General features: G+C 33.9%; 1 protein-coding gene across 1 annotated transcript in view; it reads left to right on the top strand.

Annotated features, from left to right (window-relative positions):
* The window catches only part of STK3 (serine/threonine kinase 3), a 283,379-nt gene that overhangs the window by 25,495 nt on the left and 242,053 nt on the right, over positions 1 to 15,831 (top strand). The window contains 1 exon segment of the mRNA XM_019468023.2: positions 9,104 to 9,184. Within this exon segment, the coding sequence (XP_019323568.2) occupies positions 9,104 to 9,184 (81 nt within the window).

Genomic DNA, 15,831 nt, shown 5'->3' with positions numbered 1-15,831 from the left:
TTAAAGCAGTCCCATCCACATGTGCTTTCCATCTCATTCTTCCACCCTTTTCAGGGACGTGCTTTAGTAGTTATGTCTTGTTCTCACTTGTATTTTCAATTTTCCTTTATTTTACTAATTCATTCAAAATATCATTTACCCTTTTTCAAGCATTTCTAATGGTTTTTGTTTGTTTGTTTGGCTTTATGTTCCTTCTCAAACTCATGTCTCCAGTCACTTATCCTTTCTAGAAACTTCCAAGTGGACTGCGATCCATAATTGTTGTCTCTACCTCTTCACTTTATTCTGTTGTCTCAAAACATTGCAGTTTGGTTTCTGCCTTTACCACTCCACTAAATTGCTCTTGCTGTAATCACCAATAATTTCCTTACAACTTTTTTGGGTAAATGTTATAGAGATATAATTTGCATAGAATAAGGTTCACTCTTTTAGTTTGGCTTTTTTTTTGGTTCAGCAATAGTCATTTTGAGATTTGTTCAAGATCTTGAATGTAGTAGTTTGTTAGGTTTTATTATTATTATTATTATTATTATGAGTATTATTCCAGTGTATGGATTTACCATAGTTTGTTTATTCATCTGCTAATTGATGGACATTTGGAATTTTTTTTAAAGTAGGTTTTATGCCCTGCTTGGAGCCCAGTGTGGGGCTTGAACTCACGACCCTGAGATCAAGACCTGAGCTGAGATCAAGAGTTAGGACACTTAACCGACTGAGCCACTCAGGGACCTCTGGAATTTTTTTTTCTTCCAGTTTTTGATTTTGAATAAGGCCGCTATGAGTTTTTGTGTACAAGTCTTTGGTGGACATAGGTTCTTAAATACCTAGGAATAGAATTGCTGGTTTGTATAAGTGTGTGCCTAAAAGTTTATAACAACTGCTGACCTGTTTTTTGAATTGACTAATTTTTCATTTCCAATATCAATGTATGAGAGAGATCCTCTTGTTCCATATCCTTATTAATACTTGTTATTGTCTTTATAATTTTAGCCCTTTTTGTGGGTGGTATTATTTTATTGTAGTTTTATTTTTCATTTCCCTCATGATGCAATGTGCTTATTAGCCATTTGTATATTTTTTGTGAAATGTTTGCACGTATTTTTTGCCATTTTTATCTTTGGGTTTTTGTTGTACTATTGATAAAAATTCTTTATATATTAGAGTACAATTCCTGTATCACATTTTTTTTCCCCCAGAGCCACTTCTACTAGGTAATTTTATATCAGTGTTTGCATGTGTGTGTTTGTGTCTTGGATTCAAGTGAAAGTAGTACATCACCCCCAAAAGCAAGGAAAGCGACCCTTCGTCAAAAGATGAAATAGTCAGCCAAACCAAAATCAGAGATGATCCAGATGTTGGAACTGTCATACAGGGACTTTGAAATTACAGTGATTGCTATGTTAAAAGTATCTGGTGAAAGGTGGACAACACCAGTGAAGAGTCAGGAGAATTCACCAGAGCAATGGAAATTATTGGGGAAAAAAAGGTAAATAAAGATACGAGAAATAAAAGACACGAAATAAAGAACTTAAATTGGTTGATAGTATTGTTTGTCTTGTATATCCTTACTGATATTTTGTAAACTTATTGTGTAAATTACTGAGAGAGGAGTGTCAAAATCTCCAGTGATTATTATTTTGGATTTGTACTTTTCTCCTTTCAATTCTTTCAGTTTTTGTTCCATGGTTTTATAGCTATGTTTTAGGGTGCTTACATGTGTAGGGTTCTGTCTTCTTGATAAATTGATCCTTTTGTCATTATGAAATACCCTTCTTTATCTCTGGTGGCATTAATTTCTCTGCAGTCTTCTTTGCCTGATATTAATACAGCCACTTTAGCTTTGTTTTGATTAGTTTCTCATGGTATGTATTTTCCCTCCTTTTATTTAATGTCTTTGAGTTTTTTTGTAGATAGGATGTAGTTGGATCTTGCCTTTTTAATCCAGTCTCACAATCTCTCTTTTAATTGAGTGATTTGACTCCATATATATTTAATGTAACTAATCAATAGAATTTTGTTAACTGCATTTTTCTCCAGTTTTTTGTCTTAATACTTGCTCAAGGGATTATAGTATGTGTCTTTATTATAACCAATTTTGGGTTGACTTAATTCTGGTAAAATATAGCAAGTTTTCTTCAATATAGCTCCATTTCTTTTCCCTTTGTTTTATTATGTGTAGTGTGTGTGTGTGTGTGTGTGTGTGTGTGTGTGTGTGTATAATACCTCAGAATGTTACTTCAGTGATACAATACTATAATTATTGATTCAAACAGTCTTTTGTTTTTTAAGATAAATTGATCTTTTATGTTTATGCAAATATTTACCATTTCCTTTAATCCAGAAGTTCTTTATTATTTCTTGTAGAGAAGCTCTCCTAGCAAGAGATTCTTTCAGTTTTTGTTTATCTGGGGATGTCCTTATTTCCCCTTCATTTTTGGAAGAGGAATTTGTTGGATTTAGAATTTTTTCAGCACTCTGAGTGTTTCCTTTCACTGTATTCTGACTGGCATGGTTTCTGATGAGAAGTCAGCTGTTACTCATATTCTTCTTGTTCTGCTGTTCATGATGAGTCATTTTCAGTTGTCTTTTGGCAGTTTGACTACGGTGTGTCTAGCTGTGGATCTTTTTGTGTTTATCCTACTTGGGGTTTGTTTACCTCTTGGATGTGTACATTAATGCTTTTTAAACCTTAATTTTTCAAATTTGGGAAGTTTTCAGCTACTGTTTTTTCAAATAATTGTTTCTGCCCCTTAGTCTCTCTTTTCTCCTGAGACTCCCATTACATGTGTATTGCTATGTTGTATGTATCACCAGTCTCTGAGACTCTATGTCTTCATCTTCTCTCTCTCTCTCTTTTATTCAGCTATCTGAAAGTCTATTGATTCTTTCATCTTTTTTTTTGATTCTTTCATCTTTTATCTCAGATATGCTGTTGAGTTCTTCTAGTATATTTTTATGAGAGATTTATTTTTCAAGTCTAAATTTGACATTTGTATTAGTTTCTATTTGTCTATTGAGATTCTCTGTTGAGTCATTTTCAAGATATTTTTCTTTAATTTCTTGAACACAGATTCATCTTTTTAAGCATATCTAAAATAACCAATTTGAAACCTTTTTCGTATATATTCAATATCTAGGTCCACTGTAAATCATTTTTCTTCTTTTTTAAAAATTTTAAAAATTTTATTTATTTTTGAGAGAGAGACAGAGTGTAAGTAGAGGAGGGGCAGAGAGAGAGGGAGACACGGAATTTGAAGCAGGCTCCAGGCTCTGATCTGTCACCACAGAGCCCGAAGTGGGGCCCAAACTCATGAACTGTTTGATCACTACTTAATCTGAAGTCTGACGCTTAACTGAGCCACCCAGGCACCCCTGTAAATCATTTTCTATGACTGTTTTCTTTTCTGCTGATTGCTCTTTATTGACTGCTTCCTGAATATGCTTTCCTGTTTCTTTGTATGTTTCATAATCTTTTTGTTGTTGTTGTTGTTTTGTTTAAAACTAGACTTTTAAAATAATACACTGTAGACACTCTAGTTTCTCTCCTTTTTCCTCCAGTTTTTTTTTTTTTTTTTCTTTTTATACCACCTTGGAGTTAAACTGTGGCATTTATCTTCTTGCAGTATTTGGCTATTAATGCCTCTGCTCATTTTTTAATTTTTAATTTTCTAGCCAGGATTATTTGAAATTGCCTCTTTTCTACATAACTTAGTGATCAGCCAGTGATTTGGGCAGAGGTTGTGCTTAAACACCTTGAACCTTTATGCCTTCTACTCTCTGCTGATAGAGCTGTGTATGTATTGGGGGAGGGCATTCAAAGCTGTAGCTAGTTTTCAAGTCTTTTTTGGCTTTTACTTTTCATGGGTTTTTGTTGGGTCTCCTATGCTTGTGTGCATATTTTTCTAGTCAGCCATAATATATGGAGAACTCATCTCACCCTTTCATTTTCAGATTCTTCCTGTTAAATTTCTGGCTAGTTTGTTGTTTACCCAAGCTTGAATGTCAAAGCTGTGGGTTTGACAATTTGTTTATTATTAGGCTTACCATCTTTAGTTGACAAAACTGCCAGTTTTTGATTCATGTCCCAAATTGAGCCCATTTTTTTCTGGCAGCAAAGTTGCTACTTTTCATAGTCAACCTTGTCCTAGTAAAACTATAGTTCTTGCTACTGATGGAATTGGGGGACAGGTGATGGTAACAGCCCTAGGCTGGAAGGCCACACAGTCTTTCTGTTGTTACTCAAAGCCATTGCAAGGTTTTAAGAATAAATGCTTTTCAATATGTTGGCTGCTTTTGTTTCAATTTTTCGAGTCATAAACTGGTTGATTTTGACAACTTGTTCAGTGTTTTTGTTTGAGGAGCATATGTCAGCCTCTTCACACTATCATATCCAAAAGTAGGGGGATTTCCTGATATATTTTAGTTTAAATCTACAGTCTTTCCATTTTTCTCTGTTTGTCACGATCTGTTCTTTTTTCCTTCCCTACCCCCCCCCCCCCCCGCCCTGTCCCCAACTCATGCCTTTTTGGATAGAGTAATTTTTATTCCATTTTATCTCCACTATTGATGAATTAGTGGTACCTCATTGCTTTCCTTTTTTTTTTTTTTTTTTAAATTTTTTAATGTTTATTTTTGAGAGACAGAGACAGAGCATGAACAGGGGAGGGTCAGAGAGAGAGGGAGACACAGAATCTGAAACAGCCTCCAGGCTCTGAGCTGTCAGCACAGAGCCCGATGTGGGGCCCGAACTCACGAACTGTGAGATCACGACCTAAGCTGAAGTCTGACGCCTAACTGACTGAGCCACCCAGGCGCCCCTCGTTGCTTTCTATTCTTAGTGATTCCTCGAAGGTTTACAATATGAATCTTTAACTTATCAAAAATCTTTCTTCAAATACTTAAAAAAATTTTTTTTAAATGTTTATTTAAGAGACAGAAACAGAGCACGAGTGGGGGAAGGACAGAGAGAGGAGACACAGAATCCTAAGTAGGCTCCAGGCTCTGAGCTGTCAGCACAGAGAGCCCGGTGCAGGGCTCGAACTCACGAAGAGCAAGATCATGACCTGAGCTGAAGTCAGACGCTTAACCGACTGAGCCACCCAGGCACTCCTTTCTTCAAATACTTTTATACCACTTCACACATCATGTGAGGCCCTTGTAAGAGTACATTTCTTTTTCATCTCTCTTCCTTTGTGCTGCTTTGTACTATATTTTACTTGTACATATGTTATTTAACCCCATGTTAGTTGTTATTTTTGGTTTAAACAGTTATGTTTTAAATAAATGAAAAAATGGAGAAGTTTTTCTTTTTTTCTGTTTTTCTAAGTCACTAAGACCTTGTGTTTATTTTTTGTTTATTTAGTTTAGATGTTTATTTTGAGGGAGAGAGCATGCACATGCATGTAGGGGAGGAACACAGAAAGAGACAGAATCCCAAGCAGACTCCCTTCTGTCAGCATAGAGCCTGATGTGGGGCTTGCACTCACGAACCATGAGATCATGACCTGAGCTGAAACTGAGAGTGTGATGCTCAACCAATTGAACCACTCAAGTGCCCCATAAGACCTCTTTTTTAAAGCTGTGGTAAAACAAACAAACAAACAAACAAACAAACAAACAAACAAACACCCAAAACATTAAATTTATTATCTTAAGAAATTTTTAAGTTCGGTAGTATTAAGTATATTCATAATGTTGTTCAACAGATATCTGGAACTTTGCTACCTTGCAACACTGCGACTCTGTACCCACTAAACATGAATTCTACTTCCTCTTTACCCCCAGCTCTTGGCAACCACCTTTCCACTTTTGTTTTTATAATTTTGACTGATATGTCATGTGAGTGGAATTATGCAGTATTTGTCCTTTTGTGACTGGCTTATTTCACTTAATGTGATGTCCTCAAGGTTCATCCATGTTGTAGGTTTCATTCTTTTTTTTTTTCTTAATGTTTATTTATTTTGAGAGAGAGAGAGAGAGAGAGAGAGAAAGAGAGAGCAAGTGGGGGAGGGGCAGAGAGAGAGAGAATCCCAAGCAGGCTGTGCACTATTAGTGTGGAGCCCAACGTGGGGCTCAGACTCATGAACTGAATTGTGAGATCATGACCTGAGCTGAAATCAAGAGTCCAACACTTAACTGACTGAGCCATCCAGGTGCCCCAGGACAGTTTCCATTCTTTGAAAGTTGCATACTATTCCATTGTATGCCTATACCATACTTTGGTTGTCTTTTCATCTGTTGATGGACATTTGGTTGTTTCCACCTCTTGGCTATTTAGAATAATGCTGTAAGCATGGGGTACACAGATACTTCTTTAAGATGCTGCTTTGAGTTCTTTTGTATATGTACCCAGAAGTGGGATCAACGGATTATATTGTAGTTCTATTTTTAATTTTTTGAGGAATCTTCATATTGTTTTCCATAATGGCTGCACCACTTTACATTCCCACCAACAGTGCACAAGAGTTCCAATTTCTTCACATCCTCATTATTGTTATTTTATGTTATTTTTAATAGTTTTAGTTTGAGTGTTTTTATCATGAAAGGATATTGAATTTTGCTAAATACTTTCTCTGCATCACTGGAGATGATCATGTGATTTTTGCACTTAATTTTAAACAAATGATTGCATTTCATTTGTTGAACCATTATTACATTACAGGTGTAAGTTCCACTTGTTCATGGTGTATAATTCTTTTAATGTGCTGTGAATTTGGTTTGCTAGTATTTTGTTGAGGATTTTTGTATCAGTATTTAAGGATATTGGTCTGTAGTTTTCATGCTGTATCTTTATGTGGTTTTGGTTCATAGTAATGCTGGCCTTTCAGAATAAATTTGGAAGTGTTCTTTACTCTTTAGTTTTTTGGAAGAGTTTGAGGAGTGTTGGTGTTAATTCTTCCTTAGATGTTTGATAGAATTCTCCAGTGAAGCCCTTTAGTCCTGGGCTTTTCTTTGTTGAGAGATTTTTTTATTACTCCTTCAATCTCCTTAGTATTTACACGTCCACTGAGAATATTTATTTTTTCAGGATTCAGTCTTGATAGATTGTGTATTTCTAAGAATTTAACCATTTCTTCTACATTATCTGATTTGTTGGTGTATAATTATTCGTAGTATTTTCCTATAATTGTTTTTATTTCTGGGAGCATGAGTTTTGATGTCCCCTCTTTCATTTCTAATTTTGGTTGTTTGAGTCTTCTCTCTCTCTCCCTATCCCTCTCTCTCTCTCTTTCTCTCTCTCTCTTTTAAGTCTAGCTTTGTTTGTCTAGGGTTTATTAATTTTGTTGGTCTTTTCAAAAAACAAACTTTGGGTTTTTGTCTTGGTCTGTTTAGGCTGCTACAAATACCACAGACCAGGTAGCTTATAAACAACAGATTTGTTTCTCATAGTTCTGGAAACTTGGAAGTCCAAGATCAAGGTGCCAGAATGGTCACATTCAGGTGAAAGCTTGCTTTCTTTTTCATAGTGAGCACTTTGTGTGTCCTAAAATGGAGGAAGGGATCTGAAGCAGGCACAGAGCCTGATGTGGGACTCGAACTGTGAGATTGTGACCTGAGCCTGATTCTGATTATCCTTTGATAATGTTTTGATTACCATTTCAATATTGTTACTACTAATTGGTCTGTTCAGATTTTCTATATGGGAAGTGATAGTTTTTAAAAAAGAGTTCCTTAACATGGTTTACAAAGCTTTTTTAAAATTTGACTTTGCTTACCTCTACATCCTGTTCACTTTTTCTTTATTCATACTGAATTATTTTAGTTCTTCATACATGACATTTCATTCATACTGAATTAACCTTGTTCCTTCAAATTCGCCATGCATAATCCTTCTCACCTCTTGTTTCCAGATATCTGCATATGCCGTATATATAGATGATTTTTAAAGAAGGCAAAACAAAACAAGAACACATTTCATTATGGCAATGTGGCAGTCAGATAGAGTAGAAAACTAAAACCTCATAAGTGAAGTCAAAATACAATTGAAAATATTTGAAACCTAAACAAAGGCAAGTTTACCTTGTATATAGGTAAGAAAAGGACCAAAAAACTTGAAGAGAAATGAACAAAGGAAATGAATAGATGGTCTAGTTTCATAATGATGTTAAAAGATACTCAGTTTCACTCAAAATAAGAGAAATACAAATTAAATCTATTCTGAGTGACACGTTTTCAGCTAACATATTGACTGAAACCCAGATATATAGTTAAATACTTTGTTGGTGAAATTGTGGGGGAAGAGTCTCTCTCATATATTACTGGTAGGATAATAAATTGGTGCAAGCTCCCTGGAGCTCAAACTGGAGGGCAGTTTGCTAGTATCTATCACTATACGTATATATTTATATAACATATAGTTATAGTAGATGAAACGTAAAATGTAATCAATAACCTTAATAATTGCTATGTAGTTGTTACTATAGTGATTATATTGTATTATTTGTTATCAAATATGATTATGCTTATAGTACATATACTTGTTCAATACATATGCTTCTATATTTTTTTGTGTGTGTATGTATGTGTATATGTATTCTCTGGATCCTGCAGTTTCACTTCTGGGAATTTATCCTACAGATGCAGTGGAACATGTGTGAACTGACTTATGTATACATTTATCCAGTGCAGTGTTGTTTATAATAGCAAAAGGAAACCTAGATATTCATAAAAAAGTGATTTGTAAGAGATGCTACATCTTTGCAATAGTGTAGGATGTAAATGTAAAAAAGAATGAATGGGGATGCTTTCTATGTACTTGTGTTGTAGATTCTCCAATATAGGCTACATGTTGTTAAATGAAAACAGCAAAGTTATAACAGAGTGGGTAGAAAGAGTGTGTATAAAATGCTATCTTATGTGTTAAAAAGGGTGAGAAGTAAAAATATATGTTCATATTTGTATAAAGATTTCATAAGAAGCTAATAAAAGTAGTCATTTGAGGTGTTCTGGGAAGATTAGGAATAGGGATTGAAACGAGACTATTTGCCTCATGTTTTTTATATTGTTTTATTTTTGAACTATCTGAATAGATTACCTCTTAAAAATGAAATTAAAATTTTTATAAAAAGTCTTAAAATATTTCTCTCTCTCTTTTTTTCATCAGTAAGCTAAAAAAGCTGAGTGAAGACAGTCTGACTAAGCAGCCTGAAGAAGTTTTTGATGTATTAGAGAAACTTGGAGAAGGGTAAGTACAAAAAATATGAAAGTAGCATTAGGTAATGACAGAAAATTATAAATTACTATATAATATTAATCTTTCACTAGAGTATATTTTACTGAATAGAAGTAGTATAGAGAGAACACACTTCAACATAATAAAGGCCATGACACGCCCATGGCATACATCATACTCAGTGGTGAAAAACTAAAAGCTTTTCTTCTAATATCAGGTACAAGACATGGATGAACACTCTCACCACTTTTATTTAACACAGAACAGGAAGTCCTAGCGAGAGTAATTAGGAAAGAAAAAGAAATGAAAATATCCAAATGAAATAGGAAGAGATAAAATTGTTTCTATTTGCACATGACATGATATTATATAGAAGAACTCAGAGTCCACCCAAAATTTGTTAGAATTAATAAAATAATTATAAATGAATTATAATTATATCAGAAAGAAGGAAACGCCTAGGAAAAATTTAACCAAGGAGGTGAAAGATCTGTTTATTGAAAGCTGTAATACATTGATGCAAGAAATTGAAGACAAAAAGATATTTTGTGCTCATAGACCGGGAGAATTCATATTGTTAAAATGTTCATACTACCCAAAGCAATCCACAGATTCATTGTAGTCCCTAACAAAATACCAACGGTATTTTTCACAGAAATAGAACAAACTGTTGTACAATTTGTTTGGAACTACAGAAAACCCTGATAGCTAAAGCAATTATGAGAATAAAGAATTAATCTGGAGGCATCATGCTCCCTGATTTCAAACAATATTACAAAACTGTTGTAATCAGGGGTGCCTTGGTGGCTCTGTTGTTTAAGTGTCCAACTTCGGCTCAGGCCGTGATCTCATGGATTGTGAGTTTGAGCCCTGCATCAGGCTGCCTGCTGTCAGCACAGAGCTTGCTTTGGATCCTCTGTGCCCCTCTCTCTGCCTCTCCCCTGCTCACATGCTCTGTCTCTCTCAAAAGTAAATAAACATTAAAAAAAAACCTGTAGTAATAAAAATATTATGGTATTGGTATAAAAACAGTTTAATGAAGCAATATAGAGAACTCAGAAACAAACCCATGCATATATAATCAGTTAATTTATGACAAAGGAGCCAAGAATATACAATGGGGAAAGGAGAATTTCTTTAATAAATGATGTTGGAAAACTGGACACCCACATGCAAAAGAATGAAACTGGGCTTCTGTCTTATACTCAAAAATCAACTCAAAATGGATTAAAGACTTGAATGTAAAACCTGAAACTTAAACTCCTAGAAGAAAACATGGGCAGTAAACTCCTTGACGTTGGTCTTGACATGACATTTTGGATTTGACACCCAAAGAAAAGGTAACAGAGGCAAAAATGAAACAAGTAAGTGGGACTATGTCAAACTAAAAAATGTCTGCAGTGGAAGGAAACCATTGATAAAATGAAAAAGCAACCTGTAGAATAGGAGAAAATATTTGCAAGTAATATATCTGATAAGGGGTTAATATCCAAAACATATAAAGAACTCATACATCTCAATAGCAAAAAACCTGAACATTTTAATTAAAAAATGGATAGAGGATCTGAATAGATGTTTTTCCAAAGAAGACATCCAGATGGTCAGCACGTGCAAGAAAAGATGCTCAGCATCATGAATCATCAGGGAAATGTAAATCATAACCACAATGAGCTATCACCTCACACTTGTTAAAATGGCTATTACCAAAAAGACAAGAAATAACAAGTATTGGTGAGAATGTGGGGAACAGGGAACTGCTGTGCCCTGTTGGTGGGAATGAACATTGGTGCAGCCACTATAGAAAACAATATAGAGGTTCTTCAAAATATTAAAAATAGAACTACCATATGATCCAGCAGTCTCTCTTCTGGGTATATATATGTGAAGGAAGCAAAATCATCATCTTGAAGAGATACCTGTATCTTCATGTTCAATGCACCATTATTTACAACAGCCAAGACATAGAAACAATGTAAGTGTCCCATTGATGGTTGTATGGGTAAAGAAAATATGGTATATACAGATGGGTAAAGAAAATGTGGTATATATGGATGGTCCCCAATTTACCTGGTTTGACTTATGATGGTGCAAAAGTGATATGCATTCAGTAGAAACCATATATCAAATTTTGAATTTTGATCTTTTCCTGGGCTAATGATATGTAGTATCATAACCTTTCTTATGTTGGTAGGCGGCAGAAGTAAGCCACAATTCTTACTCAGCCATGCAGTCATGAAGGTAATTAATACACTTACAACCATTTTGTACTCATACCACCATTCTGTTTTTTACTTACAGCGTAGTATTCAACAAATTACATGAGATATTCAACACTTTATTACAAAACGAGCTTTGTGTTAGATGATTTTGCCCAACTGTAGGTTAACGTAAGTGTTCTGAGCACATTTAGGATAGGTTAGGCTAAGCTGTGATGTCTGGTAGGTTAAACATATTAAATGCATTTTCGTCTTAAGATATTTTGAACTTACTATGGATTTATCAGGACATAGCTTCCGTATAAGTCAAGGAAGATTCATATATATAATGGAATATTATTCGGTCATAAAGAGGACATTATGCTAAGTGAAATAAGTCAGAGAGAGAAATACTGTATGATCTCACTTATATGTGGAATCTAAAAAGCCAAGCTCATAGAAACAGAGAACAAATCGGTGGTTTCCAGAGAGAGGATAACGGGGAGTGGGAGAAATGGGTGAAGGGGGTCAAAAGGTACAAACTTCTAGTTATAAGATAAATAAGTTCCAAGGATGTACATATATAGCATGGTGATTAGTTAACAATGCTATATTAAAGATTTCAGTGTTGCTAAGAGAGTAGATCTTAAAAGTTCTCATCATAAGAAAAAACTTTTTTCTGACTCTGTGAGCTGTTAGGTGTCCACTAAACTTGTAATCATTTTGTAGTATATACATACATTAAATCATTATGTTGTACACCTTAAACTACTACAATATTATATATGTCAGATATATCTCAATAAAAGTGGAAAGGAAAAAAATAGTAGTAGTATTAAAATTAATATACTTTGCAACAGTCAATATGAATTTGAAAATACTGGATTGTGCTAAATCTAGTAATTGTGTTTTTCAGAGAAGTAGGATACACACACACACACACACGTATACACACACATACATATATATGTGTGTGTGTGTATGTGTGTGTATATATATATATATATATATATATATATATATATATATATATATACACACATAAGAAAGGCAAGAAATGTGCCATAAAGTGACTCACAAGGTTTGTTAATTTGTTCTGTCTGGTGTTCTTATTAATAAGCTTGAAAGATTTTGACTTTGTTAGGCAAGTGAACATAAGACCATCTTTCAGGATGTTGGGACTCATTTTACTTGGGGAAAAATGAGTAATAGATTGTAAATAGAGTGTCTCAGTGAGACAGAGGAATACTTAATATGATTTAAAATAATAGTAGAGAAATGTTTCAATTTTAGCACATAGGGACATTTAATGAAATGGCAGAGTATAAAAGAACTTTCAAAATGATGAAAGGCATAAAACAATTAAAATGGTGTAAACCAGTGAGAGCGAGGAAAAGGAAATAGAGGAAACAAAAATGTAAAATAATAAGCTAAATGTAAGTTGGAAGGAATAAAATGAAATATATTTTTCACTAAATGTCAGTTATCCATTAAAAGACAAACTAGTAGGGTCAATTAAAATGCAAAAATCTAGGAATATGCTATTTATAAGAGGCCTGTAGGGTAGAAATATAGGGATAGTTCCTATTAGAGATGCCGATAAGAAAGAGATAATCCTACAAATAAAAATAAAAAGAAATAGGAGTGGCAATATTTTTATCAGGTAAATTAATTAAAGTTAAAAGATCTCAAGTGAATAAAGAGGGGTTAATATCCAAATAAAGAATAATGAGGGACTTAAGGTAGTGGCATATAAGACAATTTATATGAAACGTATATGTGTCAGTCACTATGACAGTTAAATTTGTGAAGGAAAGCTGTTAGAAATGTCAGGGGAGTCTCATAAAAGTATATTCAGATGGGAGATTTTCATAAATCTCTTTAAGAATTGGACAAGAGTAGTAGAAAAAAAGACATAGAGGATCTAAATATTATAATCAACGAACTTGATTATATTTATAAATATACAGTGTATATCTGTGCTTGTATTACAACATATATTTTGGCATTCCTCCTTTTTTTGGTATGTTCATAAAGCATTGATTAAAAAACTAGCACATTGTAAAAAAAGATTTTGTATGTCTCACTGTTGATTATCGTTTGTTAAAATTAGAAATAATTACAATATGATAAAACCCATACTTGTTGGAATTTAGTACACAAAGTCTGAGGTAACCTATAGATTAAAGAGGAAACTATGAATTATTTAGAAAATGAAAAAGAGAACAAATCATACCAATATCTGTGGAATCCAGAGAAGCTGTAATTAGGGGAAAACATTTAGTTTTAAATTCCTTCATTACTAACAAAGAAATACGAAAAGAAAAGAACTTAGTGCTTACACAGTGAACTTAGAAAAATAATAAAATGTACCCAAAAAATTAGGAAGAGAGAATTCATAAAAGAAAAAGCTGAAATTAATGAAATAGAAAATAAAATTTAGAAATGATTAATAGAAAAATTATTTCTTAGAGCAGATCAATAAAATAGTTAAACCTCTTCTGACTTTGACTAAAGAAAGAAGAGCAAAATGATAAAAAATTTGGAATAAGAAAGAAGTTACAACCAAAGATAGAGAAACAGTTTGAAGAATTAAGAGGCCACTATATGTTGCTCTAATGACAACTCATTTGAAAATCCAAAAGTAGATGTTTTCATAATGTAGATTCTATAAATTTCATAATAAAATATAAATATATAATAATACAAATTGATCCTCAAAAAAGTTAAAACTTAAATAGATCATTTACCATGGAAAAGATGGAAAGATAGATCTCTGTTAATTAAAAAAGATACCAGCTCATAGCACTGGTATTCACAAGAGGCAAATGTGGAAATGCTTATCAACTGGTGAATGGATAAAATGTGATATATCTGTACAATGGAATATTATTTAGCCATTAAAAGGAATGACGTACTGATACATGCTACAGTAGGATGAACCTTGAAAATATTCTATTTAGTGAAAGAAGCCAGATACAGAAGCCATATATTACATGATTCCATTTATATGAAGAATCCAGAATAGATAAGTCCAGAGACCAGAAAGGAGATTCCAAATGATTTGGTGCTAGACAGAAGTAATGATGATACAACATTGAGAATGCACTAAATGCCACTGAATCGTACACTTAAAAGTGTTGAAAATGGTGTATTTTATGTTATATGCATTTTACTAAAAAAAAAAAAAAGCTAAGTCTTTAAAGGGCACATAACTGTAGTTATTTTTATGAAGCCAGCATAATTTTAATATCCAAACTTAAATGTATAAAAAAAAAGAAAATTCAGCCTTACTTTGCTACCCATTATGATTTTCATGCCTGCTTTGTCTCTGGTAGAAAGATTTTGCTAGTTCTTTTCACTTCTTTATGGATCCTATCTCTCATTAAAATTAGGGAGCCCATTTCACTGTTGGCATCTCTGTTATCGCTGACCTGCACTATAGAGCTTCCAAGGATGCTAGTAAGGGGAGTATCTTCTGGACCCTCTCAGTGAGCATAGTAGGAGTTTGGTGAACAAGTCAAATATATCCATTCCAGTATCTTATCTACTTGAACCTTTGGTCTCCTTTCTCTAATGTATACTGAGGATCTCTGGCATTTCTCTGTAGGCCACTTTAGAGTCCAAGTTTCAGTTAACTAGCTGGGCATACTGTTGGGAGCATACTCCTAACTGCTTGAGATAACACACTGGGTCTGGAATTTCTGGTCTTGTATCCATATCTGTGAATTCCTTTCTCCCTAGAAATCTTGGAATCTATTCCCACACATATTCTTTAGAATTCTGATAAAAACTGACAATAATCTTAAACTTTTTTGGTATGAAAAAGCAAGGTGCTATTGCATCAGATTTTATATTCATCCCTCTGGTGTCTGGGGATTTGAGTGTAGTTATAGGACTGGAAGCAATGAGAGGTGATGGAGGAGGATCTACATTCCCCTGAAAAGTGACTGCCTCAGGTGAGGTCATTATGGAGTCTTTAGGCATTGTGAGGCTCACCTTCTCCCACTGGGGAATAGGGTTGCTTTTGTTGGTAAGGGAGGCTTGGTAGGTTTGGGGGGTTCAAGGTACTCAGATTAATAAATGTCTACTTAAATGTCTCATTACCAACTCACTGGATACCTCTCTTTATAGTTAAAAGTCTAACTTTAACAGAATAGACCTGGTGATGTTGTGAATTTAGTTTGCAATGTAATTCAGCTAGCATAGATTGGACCTTGAGTTTATTTTCAGAAGTCTCAGCCCTGTGCCTATAATAATTAAAAAATTCTTTTGGGGCATTCAGAAGTTTTCTGGTTCTCAGTCTTGAGCTGGAAATTTAAGCTCTGAGCTTGTCATATTTGTTATGTAACTTTTCCAATGTAGGCCTGTTCTATAGTATTTGTACTCTTATTGTCATTGTAACGTTCTAATGATACAGGTACTTGGTCTTCTAAAGCTTTACTTACTCTTTAGGCAACTAAG

This window comes from Panthera pardus, unplaced genomic scaffold (genome assembly GCF_024362965.1).
Source record: "Panthera pardus isolate Hobbes unplaced genomic scaffold, ASM2436296v1 HiC_scaffold_7, whole genome shotgun sequence".
Lineage (NCBI taxonomy): Eukaryota > Metazoa > Chordata > Mammalia > Carnivora > Felidae > Panthera > Panthera pardus.
Note: the sequence above shows the minus strand (reverse complement) of the source record. Positions and strands in the feature narration are given on the sequence as shown.